This window comes from Myotis daubentonii, chromosome 4 (genome assembly GCF_963259705.1).
Source record: "Myotis daubentonii chromosome 4, mMyoDau2.1, whole genome shotgun sequence".
Lineage (NCBI taxonomy): Eukaryota > Metazoa > Chordata > Mammalia > Chiroptera > Vespertilionidae > Myotis > Myotis daubentonii.
Window position 1 is genome coordinate 13,305,032 of NC_081843.1, and position 16,062 is coordinate 13,321,093.

Genomic DNA, 16,062 nt, shown 5'->3' on the forward strand with positions numbered 1-16,062 from the left:
ATGTAGTCCAGGGGCTTCTGTTATTTGTTTTAAATTACCCCTGACTTTCTCCTGTTGGTTAGCCTGTCTTTTATTCTATTCCTTATGCTCTCTTTCGGTTTCCTCTGACATAATTTTTCTCACTTCTTGACTTAAACATGACATTGTCCGTCCTATTTGTACTAAATCCAGAAAGGACTGGTCACTTCCCTTCAGGTACAAGTCACCAAGTCCCTGTGAATATTAGTAGCTGGGATTTTCACCATTGTGAATTGTATATACTTTTTAATTTTTATTTTGACATTTCTTTAGAATTATATTTTTTAAATTTTCTGACTTAGGAGGGCTTGTGCCCATTTTTGATATAAGTGTGAGAAAGCTTAAAATAACCGTGTAGCCTGTTGTCTTCCAATACAAGGCATGTGAGAGAGGGACTCGGCACAGGTTAATGGAGGGTGCTGCTCCAGCCCTGTCCAAAGAGGAATACAGCCCAGTCTCTGCCAGTGTGGGTCCCGTTCACTCTGGGACACTGTCGCTCCCCTGGAGCCCAGGTTGAGTACCTGCCATAGAGATGCTTGTGCACTGGCCCTTTAAAAGGGCGTCCGGGTGCCTAGCAGTCCCCTGTCTCACTCTGGCAAGTGCAGTCCCCACGGATGGTCACAGCCAGATGTTGTGTAGCTGCTCTTCCAGGCACTGGTGTTCCAGGCTGGGAGCTCAGGATGGGGTGGAGACCCCTCCCTTCTCAGAGGGGACCTTTGCAGCTGAGGTGTCCCTCCTAACTCTCAATGCAGCCCTTTCTGTGTCTCCACCCTCCCTGCCCTCTCCATGTGGCTTCTTCCATGTTTCCTTAATGAGGAGACCTCTTTTCAGCCAGTCTTCAGTTGGTTATTCAGGTTGAGTGTCTATAATTTAGTTGTGATTCCGATTTGGTCCTGGGAGGAGGTGAGTGTCACTTCCACCTACTCTGTCTCCATCTTGGATCCCTGTTTTCCATTCTTTGGGGTGCAGACTAGGAGTGGGAGTTCTGGGCCATGTGCTAATTCTACATTTGGTTACTAGAGGGGGCATTTCCTGTTGAGCCTACATGTGTGCAGAGCTGGGGTTTCATGATCAGATTCATGGACACTGAGGACACAGGTGTTTGCTCTGCCAGGGGACAGGCCCTCCCGTGGCTCTGCCTGGGTCCTCCCCACGCCCCGTGGGGGTAAGTGGACCTGGATTGTTCTCCTGAGGATGAGTCAGTCTGGGAGCGAGAGGCAGGTCCCTAAATCAGAATGAAAACCCAACCCATCAGCGCAGAAGTGTTTCCTTCCTGTTGTGATGCATTTCTCTGGGATGAGCCCTGATCCCTTCCTTTACAAGGAGAACAATCCCAGGATAACTCTCTCCTCAGTGCCCGTCCTCAGGCCTGTGGAGCCCAGACTGTGGCTGATGAAGTGCTGCGTCCTAGAACTGAATGGGTTTAGTGGATGCTGGGAGCTCAGTCCCTGTTCCAGGTGTAGCTGCTCTAGACCCGAGGGTCAGGGCCCACAGAGGGACTCCCTGTGCCCTTGGCTGATGGCCAGGGTGGCCCAGAAGGGGTGAGAGGAGAACCTTGTTGTTGGGAAGGAGCAGAAGCCTGGACCAGCCCTGGTTCTCAGCCAGCCCCTCCCCAAGCTCTGCTGCCCCAGCCCTACCAGCTGCAGGAGGTGATGGTTCCCATGGTGGGGAACAGGGTCTGTAACCAGCGCTACCAGAACTCTTCCACCAACACTGGCCAGATCATCAGGGATGACATGCTGTGCGCTGGGAGTGAGGGCCAGGACTCCTGCCAGGTGAGCCCCCCCTGCCCCGTCCTCTGTCCTCCGTCCCCTCCTGGCCCAGGGAATCGGGACTCAGAAGCTCCATGCAGTGGCCCGTGTGGAGATGATCACTGAGTCCTGCCTCTCCCCACAGGGTGACTCCGGGGGCCCTGGTGTGCAGCTGGGAAGGCACCTGGGTCCAGGTAGGAATCGTGAGCTGGGGATACAGCTGTGGTCATCGCGACTTCCCTGTAGTGTTGCCCGGGTGATGAGCTTCATTTCTTGGATCCGGAAGTATGTCCCTCCGCCCGCTGGATCCTAGATGAGGCCAGGCAGGGCTCCCATGATGGGAGACCCTCAATCTTCCTTGTTCACACCCCTGTTCTTTCCCAAATCCAGCCTCATCCTCCCACCTCCTCACCCTTTGTCTCACCCTCCACTGTGTCAAGAGCCTCCTGTCCTGACTTTAGGGTGGCAGACACAGGAGATGTTCGCAGGCTGGTGTCTCTCACAGTAGGGGGGCCAGGAAAGGGGCCTGGGCCCATGGCCTCCTGCTCACCCTCTGATTCCCATTAAACTAGTACGAGCCAGCTCCAACCCGTTGCTGAGATGGTGGCATGGACTCATCCTGACGGTGACTGAGGGCGCAGTGGGGGCCTCCCTGTGAGTCCCCGGGTCCCAGGTCTCCGTGTTCGGTGTGAGGAGGTTTCCAGGGCTCAGTTCCCAGTGATGGCATTTCTGGGAGCTCATGCGGGTTATGCTTGTCCCAGTGTCCCTCCCTCCACCCCTCCACTTCCTCTTCCGTCTTCCTCCCCGACCTCCTTCCCCTGCTTCTTATTTTCCTTTTCTGCTCTTCTATGTTCGTCTCTCTCTATTATTCCTTACGTGTTACTTTCCTCCTCTCCTCCTTCCCTCCCTTAATTATCCTTGATCATATGTGCCCAGCATGGACAAGGTCTCAGGGTCAACGAGTTCACTGAGTGGGTCCTGGGCCCCTGGAACCCACAGGGAGGTGAGGACAGACATAAACACAGCACTGCAGTGAGTGTGGGACACGGTGTGGACGTGAGTGCGGAAGAGAGAGCTGGGGTGACACAGGGCGTGTCCAGCCTGGACCTGCCGGGAGGGTTTGAGGGGGTTGAGCTGCCAGGCCCAGCTCATGAAGCATGAGCAACGGTCGGCATTAGGGGGAAGGGGCTCCAGGCAGGGGGACAGAGGAGGTGGGGACAGAGGAGGTGGGGACAGAGTTGGTGGGGACAGAGGAGGTGGGGACAGAGGAGGTGGGGACAGAGGAGGTGGGGACAGAGTTGGTGGGGACAGAGGAGGTGGGGACAGAGGTGGTGGGGACAGAGGAGGTGGGGACAGAGGAGGTGGGGACAGAGGAGGTGGGCACAGAGGTGGTAGGGACAGAGGCGGTGGGGACAGAGGTGATGGGGACAGAGGTGGTGGGGACAGAGGAGGTGGGGACAGAGGAGGTGGGGACAGAGGTGGTGGGGACAGAGGTGGTGGGGACAGAGGAGGTGGGGACAGAGGAGGTGGGGACAGAGGTGGTGGGGACAGAGGAGGTGGGGACAGAGGTGGTGGGGACAGACGAGGTGGGGACAGAGGTGGTGGTGACAGAGGTGGTGGGGACAGAGGAGGTGGAAACAGAGGTTGTGGGGACAGAGGTGGTGGGGACAAAGGAGGTGGGGACAGAGGTGGTGGGGACAGAGGAGGTGGGGACAGAGAAGGAGGGGATCGAGGTGGTGGGGACAGAGGTGGTGTGGCCAGAGGTGGTGTGAACAGAGTTGGTGTGGACAGAGGAGGTGTGGACAGAGGTGGTGGGGACAAAGGTGGTGGCGACAGAGGAGGTGGGGACAGAGGTGGTGGGGACAGAGGTGGTGGGGACAGAGGTGGTGGCGACAGAGGAGGTGGGGACAGAGGAGGTGGGGACAGAGGAGGTGGGGACAGAGGAGGTGGGGATCGAGGTGGTGGGGACAGAGGTGGTGTGGACAGAGGATGTGGGGACAGAGGTGGTGGGGACACAGGTGTTGGGGACAAAGGTGGTGTGGACAGAGGTGCTGGGGACAGAGGTGCTGGGGACTGATGTGTGAACTTGGAAGGTATTTGAGGGGGCAGAGGGCCATTCTCAGAGTGAGCTTGAATGTCGGCTGGTTTGGTTTTCACCATCAGCATCTCAGAAACAGAGGAATCTTTAAAAATACCATAAAATATGAAAGAGCATCTTGGTAGATGGTTTGAGAGCCTCCAACTTCAGAGTCTCATTAGACATTCAGAACCCCTTATTAGCAACTTAAAAAAAAATGGTCTTGAAAAACTAAAACATCATGTTGGTACATAAATATCTGAGAATTTTCTAGAATCAAAGAAAAATTGTGAACCTCCAGTGGAAAGTACCTGTGAAAATTCAGCAGAATAAACACAAATAAATTCTACACCTAAATCCATTTTGGTAAAACTGCAAATTGTCATCATTAGAATTTGAGAGACAAGTGATAGTTTAACATAAAAAGAAATGACTATCAGACACAGGGGATTTCTGAGCAGCAACAGGAGGTGGAAGGAGAACCTAGAGCAATTCCTTGGAAGTGGTGAGGAAACATCACTATCAACATAAAATTTTATTCCAAGGGAAACTGTCACACAATATTGAGGAAAAAAGAGTTACGTTACAAAACAGAAGAGACACAGAGTGTCTTATAACCTGCAGGCCCTCATTAACAGAACTACTTAAGGATTTATTCCGGGAAGAAGAAATACTAATTCGGAGGAATGGTGTGGGACACAGGAAACAAAGCATTAGTGGGGAAAAACACACTGCATGGCATTCTCCAGACACAACTGAGTGGCCATAAGCACTGACGGGCCTCCTTCACAATCAGAGGAAAACTGAGGGAAATAAAGGACAGGCAGTGTCACACTCATCAGGTTGGAGAAAATGAAAAAGTGCAATAAAACCACATGTTTGCAAAGATGTTGAGAAATGAGCAACTCATATGTGGAAACTAAAACAGAACAAAGCAAATGAACAAAGAAAACAGAAACAGATCCATAGATACAGAGAACAAGTGGGTGGTTGCCCATGGGATGGGGGTTGTAGGGTGGGGATAAAATTAAAAAGGAAAAAGACACAAAGCTGTCATGATCTCTATATTTATGACGTGGTGTGTATCTGCAAATAAATTTAAAAAAAGAAGAGGAGGCCCTGGCTGGATTGGCTCAGTGGTTGAGGTGTCGGACCGCAGAGCGAAGAGGCCTGGGTTTGATTCCCAGTCAAGGGCATGTGCTTGGGTTGCAGGTTTGATCCCCAGCCCCGGGTTGGGGTGCCTGCAGGAGGCAACCAATTGATATGCCTCTCACACTGATCCTTTTCTCTCTCCTCTCTCTCCCCTTCCCTTCCACTCTCTCCAAAAATCAATGGAAAAAATACCCTCGGGTGAGGATTAAGAAAAAAGATAAGAAGAGGGGATGCTGAGATAAGGTGCACGTGGGCATTCAGGCCGGCAGCTGTGTGTGGGAGGGAGGGGGCCAGTGCCCTGCACTGCTGCTCTGAGCAGGAGTCCTTCGGGCCTCAGGCAGCCATTGGGGGTCCCAGGGTGGGGGTCTGAGTGACAGGAATGGATGCACAGAGTGAGGGTGGGGCTGCGTGGGCATCAGGGTCAGGATCAAAGCCGGGGCTGTGATGAGGATGTCTGAGCCCTGATAGGGGAAGGCTGAGGGCAGGTGGGCAAAGGGCACAGCTTCTGTTACCTAACAGCCCCATTTTGCAACACTGCAGTGGATGCTGGACCATCAAAGGCGGGTGGGGCAGCAATGTGCCAGCGTCCACTGGTCCTCACGTGTCACAATGGAGGTGTTTGACCCGGGGCAGGGATGGCTCCTGGAAGCCCTCATTCATGGCACCGGCTGTCCCATTCGGGCCCCACCAACCAGGGGACAGCTGTGACCACACTGACAATGACACTGACCTCACTCACTCTGCCCGACGGCTCAGAGGGACACAGGCCACAGCGCAGCTCTGTGTCCACAGGACGGCCTTGCTCCTCACTGAGCACAGCGCCTGTGACCGGCTTCCAGTCAGCACCCAGCTCCGCAGTGCCCTCTGGCTGGGGCTCTGATGAAGGCCCCCGTGTTCTGTGTGCTGCTCCTGGAGCCTCTCCTGGTGGCTGTCCTCCCACAGCCAGGCCCTCTGTCCTAGACCCGGGGTGCCAGCCTGTGACACCCAGGCTGTCGGGCTCTACCTCCACCATCCCCTCTGCCTCCTGCTTGCTCTCCACTCTCCCTCCCCCAGGAGACCCAGGCCCCCTGGTCCCCACCGTGTTCTAATGGGCGGGCATCTTGACTGGCACCACCTGGGCTCCCTAGGCTTTGCCTACTGGGCTCCTACTGCACAGGCCCCGCAGCTGGAGGTGCAGCCGCCTCCCTGTGGGACATTCCCAGCGTCCTGGTTGGTAGTGGATTGCTCTCTCCTCAGGTGATCAGTTTTGCCAGGAGCAGCGCCAGGTGCAGTGGCCGGGCTGCCTCCCTGGTCCCGGGCCGGCTGGGAAGAAGCTGGAAGCCCAGGGTCCCACAGGCACGCTGCCACCAGGACTGAGTTTCCAGCCCCAGGCTGGGCTCCCGGCCCCGGAGCCTCCCATGGCCTCTCTCCGTGTGCCCATGTATCACCGTGTGCATGTGTGTGTGTGTGTGTGTGTGTGTGTGTGTGTGTGTGTGTGTGGTTGTTCAGTTGAATGGATTGGGAAGGTCTGAATACTTGCAGTTACATGGTCACATATCACTTTGATAGACGTTGAACAGGAGCAGATCACAGCGGAGTACCATGAGACAAGGCCACTTGCAAAGTTCACTGTCTGAATTTAGGAGGGGCGTGTTGTAAACCATCTCTTGTTACTGATGCTGGACATTTTATCTCTCTGTCTTTGTTTACTTCTTTGGTAAATACTGAGCCTGAACTTCTGTTATCAGAGGTGTCTTACAGTTGACTTGTATTGGAAGACAACAGGTACTTGGTTATTTTAAGCTTTCTCATACTTATATCAAAAATGGGCACAAGCCCTCCTACATCTGGAAATTAAAAAAAAATACACTTCCAAAGAAATGTCAGAATGAAATTAAAAAGTATATACAACTCACTATGGTGAAAACCCCACCTCCTCATATTCACAGGGACATGATGACTTGTATCTGGAGGGAAATGATCAGAGAATGAACAGAGAATGTCATGTTTAAGTAAAGAAGTGAGAAAAATTATGTCAGAGGAAACCGAAAGAGAGCATAAGGAATAGAATAAAAGACAGGCTAACCAACAGAAGAAAGTCAGGGGTAATTTAAAACAAATAAAAGAAGCCCCTGGACTACATAAAAAAGAAATTACAGGGTTTCAAAGCCAAAAGTGAGTTCCTCAAATCTAATGAAACAGGCAAACCTGTGGCAGGATCCATCAGGCAGGAAACATGATGCACAAATAATATCAACACTAATAAAAGAGAAAAATGGTAATTGGCGTACGAGCTACCCTTTTCATTGGCTAATCAGGGCTATATGCAAATTAACTGCCAACTAAGATTGGCAGTTAACTGCCAACTAAGATTGGCAGTTAACTGCCAACAAGATGGCGGTTAATTTGCATATGGAGGCACAATGCAGGGAGGCGAAAGGGAAAGCAGGAAGAAGCCCCCTGCCACTGACAGTGATCAGAAACCCAGGGGGGAGCTAAGAGCTGGGGGGCAGGGCAAAGGCGGCCCTGGGGCCGCCTTTGCCCTGCCCCCCAGCCATGATCTGAGAATCAGGTGCCTTTTCCGCCCTGGCCAGTGATAGCAGGAAGTAGGGGTGGAGCCAGCGATGGGAGCTGGGGGTCGAAGCTGGCAGTCCCAGGAGCTAGGGGTCCCTTGCCTGGGCCTAAAGCGAAGCCCACGATTGTGGGGCCGCTGCAGCTGCGGATCCCCGCTGCCCGGGCCGGACGCCTCAGCCAGAGGCATTCTGCAGGGGCAGGGGCGGAGCCCGCGCGATCACGGCACCCCCTGCTGCCCGGGCCGGGCGCCTAGGCCAGAGGCATCAGGCCTGGGCAAGGGGCCGATCCTGCGATTGGAGGGTGATGGGGGTCAACGCCTGAGGGCTCCCAGTATGTAAGAGGGGGCAGGCTGGGCTGAGGGACACCCCCCACACACACACACCCAGTGCACGAATTTCAGGCACCGGGCCCCTAGTTAGTAATAAAGAGGAGACCAGACACATGGGCAGGGCGGAGATTTTTAAAACTCGGAAGAGGTTCATACGAACAACCACATTAAACAAACTTGCCCTCAGGTGAAATGGACCATTTTAGGCGAGTATCACTCCTGGGAACTGACTTTAGGAGAAAGGGAAGCGGGACCAGATTTATAATCATGAAAGGCCGGCTTCTGGGAGGGGAACATCCACCCAGAACTAACATACAAAGTACAACACGGGGAGTTACCCACAGCCTGGCTTCCTGGAGAATCACACTCAGACTTCAAGGCCCAGCGATCTTCCAGGGACAGCAAGAGAGGCCGCTCCCGGGCACACTTTCTGGAGAACAAATCTAGGCCCATAGAATAAAGGACAATTTCCGACCAATTTCCATGATGAACATAGATTGAAAAAATCCAAAGTAAAACATTATCAAACCAACTCCCAATGTGTAAAACAATTACCAAATAACCCAGGAAGGTGGAAACCACCATGGTTGAACACCAAGTAGTGCAATTTACCACATTAACGGAGCAGAAATAGATGATAAAAACCATCTGATAACCTTAATAGATATGGAAAAATACATTTTTTTGACTGATAAATTCAACCATAGTTTGTGATAAAACTCTTAGCAAACTTGGGGCAATGGTGACTTCCTAAATTTGCTAAGGGTGACATTTCCCAGAGCCACAGCAAAAGTCCTGCTTCTGGTGAAGGGGCAGTAGGGGGAGGGGGACGCTCTGGCAGCCTCGCCCCTGAATGAGGGATGATGGACAGGGAGGCCCAGACAGTGCAGGTGACTCCAGGCAGCACACAGCCATCAGAAATACACAAAAGGTGTGAGGACCAGGGAGGAGGAGAGGAGACCACCAGGAGTAACAGGGCGCTCTACACGGAACACCCAGACCATCTGCTCACAATGTTAGAACTGGTACGAGTGCGGCGAGGCAGCTTTGCCCATGATCAACGCAGGTCCAGCGCTGAAATCCCGCAGGCCTCTAGACATGGCCAATGGCCACTGAGAAGAGGAATCTGTAAGATAGCATTTCCAGTGACTACTACAAACCTCCTGGGAAGAAATCTAACAAAACATGCGCAAGCTTTCAGAGAGGACATTGTCCTGTTGAGCTAAAGGACATAAGGTCCAGATAACATGGACAGATATGTGCTGACCATGGGTGGGAGACGCAGCATCCTCAAGCTGTAAGCTCTTATCAATGTACAGCCCTTCCCACAGAGTCCCACTCACCGGATTTCTCAGGACACATGACATGCCAACTTTCAGGTTTTGACGACAGGTTTGTGGGAGTAAATGTTATCATGAAACTCTTTTGCTTTGATTGACAAGAGAACTCACCTTCGGTTACAAGACACCATTGTATTTGACAAGAAAGTCTCTGAGTGAAATTTTTTTATTTTATTAATCCTCATCCAGGATATTTTTTAAGCTTTTTTTAGTCTTTTTCTTTTTTTATTGTCTAAAGTTTTACATATGTCTCCTTTTCCCCCCGATTGACCCCTACCTGCCCCCCTTCTCCCCAGCCATTCCCACCCTGGGCAAGCATTCACTGCCCCAGTGTCTGTGTCCATTGGTTGTGCTGAAATGCATGCATACAAGTCCATTTGTCTCTGCAGCTATTTTTGTTCATCAGTTCGTGTATTTTTTCCCCATTGGTTTTTAGAGAGAGTGGAAGGGAGGGGGAGAGACAGAGAGAAACATGGAGGTGAGACAGACACATTGATTGGTTGCCTCCCACACATGGAACCTGCATCGGGAATTGAACCGATGACCCTTAGGTGGGCAAGCGACTGTTCTAACCATTATTCTAACCACTGGCCTGGACTAATTTGTAATATTTTTAATGTCCAAGGGCACTTGGTTATTATCTGCTATGAGAAGAAAACAGTATTTAATTCTTATTTCATAAATGCAGTATCTTCTCCTACCTCCCTGAAAACTTACTCAAACTTCTTCTATTTCTCATCATTGCTAGTTGAATAGGTTTGAATAACTTTTTTTTTCATTTGTTTTTTCCTTTGGTTTCTAACTTTCCAACTCAATGCTTTCCTGGTCAGCCCCAACAGTTTTCTTCATATGTAAGAGCAAATCACTAAGTTTTGGGCTGGTTTATGACAAAAATTACCACCGTAAACAAGTATACTTAGAGAGAGGAAGGGAGAGGGATAGAGAGATAGAAACATCCATGAGAGAGAGAGGGACATCATTGATCAGCTGCCTCCTGCACGCCCCCTACTGGGGATTGGGCCAGCAACCTGGCCATGTGCCCTGATTGGGAATCAAACCGGGGACCTCTGGTTCCAGGGCTGACCCTCACCTGCTGAGCCACACCAGTCGGGTGCAAGAACACTTTCTAAGGAACAGAAACAACTGTGTTTATTAACAGTTCAAATGCTGACTCGCATCTGTCAGCCTGGTTGGCTGGTGGACTAGTTGATTCTGTTCTAAGATGACTGGGCAGAGACCTGGGCTTCCCAGATGCCAGCCCTCTGTTTTCCTGGGACCAGAGGTTCTCTAGAGATGGATCCATCACCCTCCTCCTGGGGTGACCCCGACGGCAGGAGGGAGAGGACGGCCTGGGTCCTGACCGTGTTTCCAGTCTCCTGGCTCTCACCACCTTCCTCTGAGCTGGGTGACCCTCTTCGGCCCCTGCCAAGATCTGAGTGGCCTGGGTCCCTCACGTTCAAGGTGGCCCCATCTGCATGTGTCCTGCACAGTCAGGTGGCTTCACCCAAGCACCAGAACAGGGGGTTGCACTTCTCCCCAACCCCTCTTCTTCATCCCCTCCATCTGATTCCCAGGGCCCCTCACCGATGCCGTCTCCTCCTTCTTTGCTGTGAGCTGGTGCCGTGCATTTGTCTGCTGCTGTGCTGTCCCTGAGGCTGGGTCTGGGAGGATGGGCAGGTCGCCCGGGCCGTTCCCCCGCCCTGCGTCACTGGACGGCCACTCAGTTCCCATTCCCACAGCTTTATGGTACCAGCTGCCTAGTTTGCCTCACTCTGCCCTGTGGCTTCCTGGGACGCCCCCACCTGTATGTTCCTCCTGGAAAACTTGAGGGTCACTTTGAATGTTCCAGACTTGTGTGGTTCAAATCCTATTGGGATTTTGGAAGAGTTAATATTTGAAGACACCGTCTCTTGTTAACATCATTGAATGACATTCTATTTCGTGTGAGTGTCCTCCTCAAGGAAGTTTTGTGGTTGTCATGGACTCTAGATCAGGAATGTATGGACCTGGCCGTGAACGGGGTCTCTACCATATGGCATCGCATTAGCTATGCCTGAGGTTAAAGATGAGTTTCTCCTTCTTTCTCTCCTGATTTGTGTGTAAAACATTTGTCTTCCATCTAGACACCTTGGGAAACTTAATCTTCAAACCTTTTCATTGAGGCTTTTGGCTCTTCTGGTGAAGAAGATCGTATTATCTGCCAATGATAGTCATGACATTTCCGCCCAGACCCACAAACCTCTTGTTTCTGTTTCAGGCAGATCTGCTCCTAATGCCCAAATGTTGTCCTTGTCCCAGGTCTGGCCCAGCTGGTTATCGCCCAGCCTGGTGCCGGGGGACGGGAAGCCTGGGTCCAGCATCAGGCTGGACGTTGGGGCCTGTAGCCTCTCGCTGACACTGCTGTGACTTGCCTTCCTGTCATCTGGGCCTGGGATCCAGCCCCAAACCCACATCCACTGTTGAGGTGGGTAAAGGTGGGGGCTCTGTCCAGACCAGAGGCAGGGAGGGAGGAAGCCCCCCCTTATCACCCAGAGGTCTCGCCCCTGGGTCTGTAGAACTCGCTGGGTCTGTGAGCCCAGCCCCTTCCCTCCTGGGTGCTCACTCCCCCCACCTGGGGCCCCTGGCCATGTTGGATCCTGGTTATTTCCTGTCGAGATCCCCAGTGTCCCCTGAGGATTCTGATTCTGGGTGCCCCCGGAGACACCAACCTCTCAGCAGGGATGACAGAAACCCTGGCCCCAGGAGGGAATGATGGGTTTCTAGAGACCTGAGCTCTCTAAGTGCTGCACAGCATCCCTTGATGGTCTCCTCACTGGGCTCATGGGGCACAGAGGACCAGGCGTATTTCAGGGGTGTGGGAACCCCTCTTCCTTCTCTCAAACCACTGCCTGGTCCTGTCCCATGCTTGGTGGAGAATGATTGTCAGAATGTCAAAGGGCGGAAATGCTTATCCCTGGTGAGTGGCCGGCCTCTGCCTGGGATTGGACTTTGGGAACAGATCTCCTCCATTCAGAAAGCAGGGAGTGTAAGAGGGGGGTTGGCTCCCAGCACTGTGGGGGTGCGGGCATGTGCAGGAGGTGAGGAGAGGTGAGGAGAACTACCATTAAATTGGCACCACTCAGACCCTTTCCTGTGCATTTTGACAAAGCTCAATCATGCATAGGATGTATGAAGACAGCTGAGCAGATGCCTGAGTGTCCTGGGGCAGCCATTACTGATGCCACAGACCCTGACCTTTAAACAAAACTTTATTCTGTCACAGTGTTGGAGGCCGGAAGTGTAACATCCAGGTGTCAGCAAGTCCCACTCCTTCCAATGGCTCCAGGGAAGCTGCCTCCTCCATCTCATGGTGTTGCTGGCAAACTCTGCCTGCAGGTCCAGGGAGTCTGTCCTTTTTGGGGGACACTGTGAGCCTCAAAGATGAAGGGGGGAAGGAGCTCACTGGGCCTGCTGCTCTCATTCCCCCTCCCATCCCACTCTTGGCTCAGGTGCCAGCCCCCATCCCATCCGTGCCCCTGCTCCGTGTTGTTTTAGAGCATCTGATTATTTATCATTTATTTACTTTCTCACCCGAGGATATGCTTATGGATTTTAGGGAGAGGCAAGGAGAGAGATGTGAGAAACATCCATCGGTTGCCTCTTGTACCTGTCCCGATCGGGGAATGAACCCTCATCCTAGGTATGTGGTCTGACTGGGAATCGAACATGAGACCCTTCAGTGCACAGGACGATGCAAAGCATCTCATTTCTTTCTTTTTCATGTGCAAACTGTCATCTTACCAGTGAAATGTCTCCAGACCAATATTTTTATTAGTTTTATTTTTAGTTAATCCTCACCCAAGGATATTTTTCCATTGATTTTTAGAGAGAGTGGAACGAAGAGGGAGAAACATCGATGTGAGAGAGAACTCTGACCAGGGCTGGGGAACCGGCAACCAAGGTATGTGCCCTTGACCAGAATCACACCTGGGAACCTTCAGACCACAGGCTGACGCTCTATCCACTGAGCCAAACTAGCTGGGGTTCCAGCACCAATACTGAGTGTCTTCTCAGAGAGGAAACACCATGTTTCTTATCTGATAGCTGGTCTGCTGGTCACCACTGGTCCCACTGAAGAGATAAGCCCTGCCTCCTCCCAGGCCCCACCCCAAAGAAGGGAGGCTTCCCCTTGGGCCAGTCTGGCAGGAGGATAAAGGGGCTCAGAGGGTCCAGGACAGAGGCAGACAGACCTGGCATGGTAAGGACACTGCTCAAAGCCCCACCCTCTCCCTTCCCAGGCTGTGTCCCCACCCCACATCTCCTCACTGGCTCTCCTCCCTGCCCTTTCCCCCTGCAGATGCTGTGGCTGCTGGTCCTGACTCTCCCCTGTCTGGGGGGCTCCGTACCTGTGACCTCAGGTGAGTCCAGACCCCCAAGCATGGCTTTACTCCTAACCCCTGACTCTGACCTCTCGGAGGCCGCCCCTGGGATGGGTGTCAATCCCCCTCTGAGGGTGGCTCTGGGAGGGACTGAGGATGGGGCCATGCTGAGTGCCGGGCAGCGGTGCCTGGGTCCCTGATGGCTCCTCCTCTGCTTCCCCAGATCCTGGCCCAGGGACTGAGCTGGTGGGCATCGTGGGGGGGCATGATGCTTCCAATGGGGCGTGGCCATGGCAGGTGGGCCTGTGGGTCTTCTATGCAAGAAATTCCAGGTGGAGTCTCGATTGTGGGGGCTCCCTCATCCATCCCCAGTGGGTGCTGACCGCTGCCCATTGCATTCCAGGGTAAGTCCCTGCTCTGCCATCACCCGGTGGGGGGTGAGGGGTGGACAATGTCGGGAGGGATGCGTGTGTGTTGGGGGCAGATGCTGGGCTGAGTGGCTGCAGATCCCCCACCAGGATTCAGCTTCCTGGCGCTCCCCCTGCCCACCACAGAGGGGAGGTCTCTGGGCTCTGAGGGGCTGGCCCACTCCCTGCCACAGCCTCTCAGAAGCCTTTGGCCTTCTGTCCCCAGGAGATACCCAGTGACTCGGCACTTTAAGGTCCAACTAGGACGACTGAGACCCTCATACAATGACAGTGTGCAGGTGGCCAGGATCATCCGCCACCCCAAGTACAGCCTTAAAGAGGGAGTATTCGGTGGAGCGGACGTGGCACTTCTCAAACTGGAGGCGCCCGTGCAACCATCTAACCTCGTTCGGTTGATCAGCCCCCCGCCAGGCTCCTCCGCATTCCCCCCAGGCACACGGTGCTGGGTGACTGGCTGGGGTAACATTGCTTTTCAAGGTAAGAATCAGAACCAGGATGATACCCGGGCGATGCAGGGGGTGGGCCGGGCTTTACAGAGGAGGCTCAGCTGGGGTCTGAGCTGGGGTACCTCGGGGGTCTCCCTTGGGTGTAGGAGGCAGACAGCTCGAGAGGAGTCTGTTCAGGAGCAGAGACCAAAGTAGCGAGAGTGAGGCATGGCCATGGGCATCTTTTTTTAAAAAAATATCACCCAGAAATATTTTTTCAATTGATTTTTAGAGAGAGTGGAAGGGAGGGGGAGAGAGAAACATTGATGTGAGAGACATATCTATTATGTGCCTTCCTGGACGGGGTTGGGGATTGAACCTACAACCCAGGTACTTGCCCTTGACCCAGAATCAAACCTGGGACCCTTAGGGCCAGTGCTCTCACCACTGAGAAATCCCCCCAGTGAGGCATTTCTCTCCCTCACTCTGCACAAGGCCATGCCCTCCCATACAGCGGTCCCTGTTGTCCATGAGTCTCGATAGTGGGATGGAGGACGAGGAGAGAGAACTTCAGTGACGAGCTCAAGGATTCACTATTAAATGGACAAAGTCAAATTTGACAGTAGGGCCGCTGACTCTGCATTTCTTGGGGAAAGCACTTGCTCTGATTTTTTCCAATAAAAATTATTTGTGGATAAAAAATATATTTCTCTGTTTCTTTTTGGAGCTTGGTGCCCACAGTGTCAGCCTAGAGATTATCAGCCCATTGGCCTCGAGTGAACCCAGACAGTTGGGGTCTTGGGTGACTCCCAGGCTCCCCCTGGGGGCACTGAGGCTCAGCCTGTGGTTCTGGAACCCGCGGCCTGTGACTGTACGTCCCCTCAGGACCACAGGCTCACTGAGCTTCTTCTCACAGAGCCGCTGCCACCGCCTGAAACTCTGCAGGAAGTGGAGGTCCCCATCGTGGCGGATGAGATCTGTCGGCAGCAATACCTCAGGTTCGGAAAGGTTATCCAGGACGACATGCTGTGTGCCGGGAGCCGGGGCCGGGGCACCTGCCAGGTGAGACCCCCAGACTGTGGCCTCCGTCCATTGCTCCTGCCTGCAGGGACCTTGAGTACTGACCACCTGTCTCCTCTTCCCACAGGGTGACTCTGGGGGCCCCTTGGTCTGTAAATGGAGGGGCATCTGGGTCCAGGTAGGCGTGGTGAGTTGGGGGTACAAGTGCGGTCTTGCCAACTTTCCGACAGTCTATGCCCGAGTGACATCCTTCTTGCCTTGGATCCGCGGTCATATTCATTCCTCTCCTTGAGCCTGGGCCCGGGCAAGGATGCTGCCCATGAGATGAAGACAGGCCCACAGGGTGTCTGGGGGACCCTCCCTGCTCCCTCCAGTGCCAGCTCTTCATTGCACCTAGCGCCTCCTCCACCCCTCCCCCCACCCCACCTGCTCTGAGATCCTCCTGCCTCAGCACCTCCATCAGCCTCTCTCCCCTGACAGGCAAAAGGGAGAGGCGGGATGTGCTCTGAAGTCCTCGGGCACTGCAGGTCTCCTGCCTCCTCCCCACCCTCTGGAGCTCATTAAACTGCATGAAAAACTGCTGTGGACTCAGTGCACTTACCTGTGGGCGCG

General features: G+C 53.3%; 1 protein-coding gene across 1 annotated transcript; it reads left to right on the forward strand.

The window, feature by feature from the left end:
- Nucleotides 1-1,670: 1,670 nt before the first annotated feature.
- LOC132232564 (mastin-like) lies at nucleotides 1,671-15,964 on the forward strand. The gene is made up of 8 exons (XM_059691941.1): nucleotides 1,671-1,793; nucleotides 1,843-1,963; nucleotides 13,359-13,456; nucleotides 13,556-13,616; nucleotides 13,801-13,981; nucleotides 14,211-14,482; nucleotides 15,347-15,492; nucleotides 15,578-15,964. Exons 1-8 carry the CDS (start codon nucleotides 1,671-1,673, stop codon nucleotides 15,740-15,742), a joined length of 1,167 nt encoding a protein of 388 aa, XP_059547924.1. The 3' UTR covers nucleotides 15,743-15,964.
- Nucleotides 15,965-16,062: the final 98 nt, after the last annotated feature.

Excerpts from the sequence above, each read along its gene's own strand:
- LOC132232564 (XM_059691941.1), top strand. The coding sequence starts at position 1,671 with ATGGTTCCCATGGTGGGGAACAGGGTCTGTAACCAGCGCTACCAGAAC. Across the intron at positions 13,982-14,210 it reads GCTGCCCATTGCATTCCAGG|GAGATACCCAGTGACTCGGC; the intron begins GTAAGTCCCTGC and ends TTCTGTCCCCAG. Across the intron at positions 15,493-15,577 it reads GGGGCCGGGGCACCTGCCAG|GGTGACTCTGGGGGCCCCTT; the intron begins GTGAGACCCCCA and ends CTCTTCCCACAG.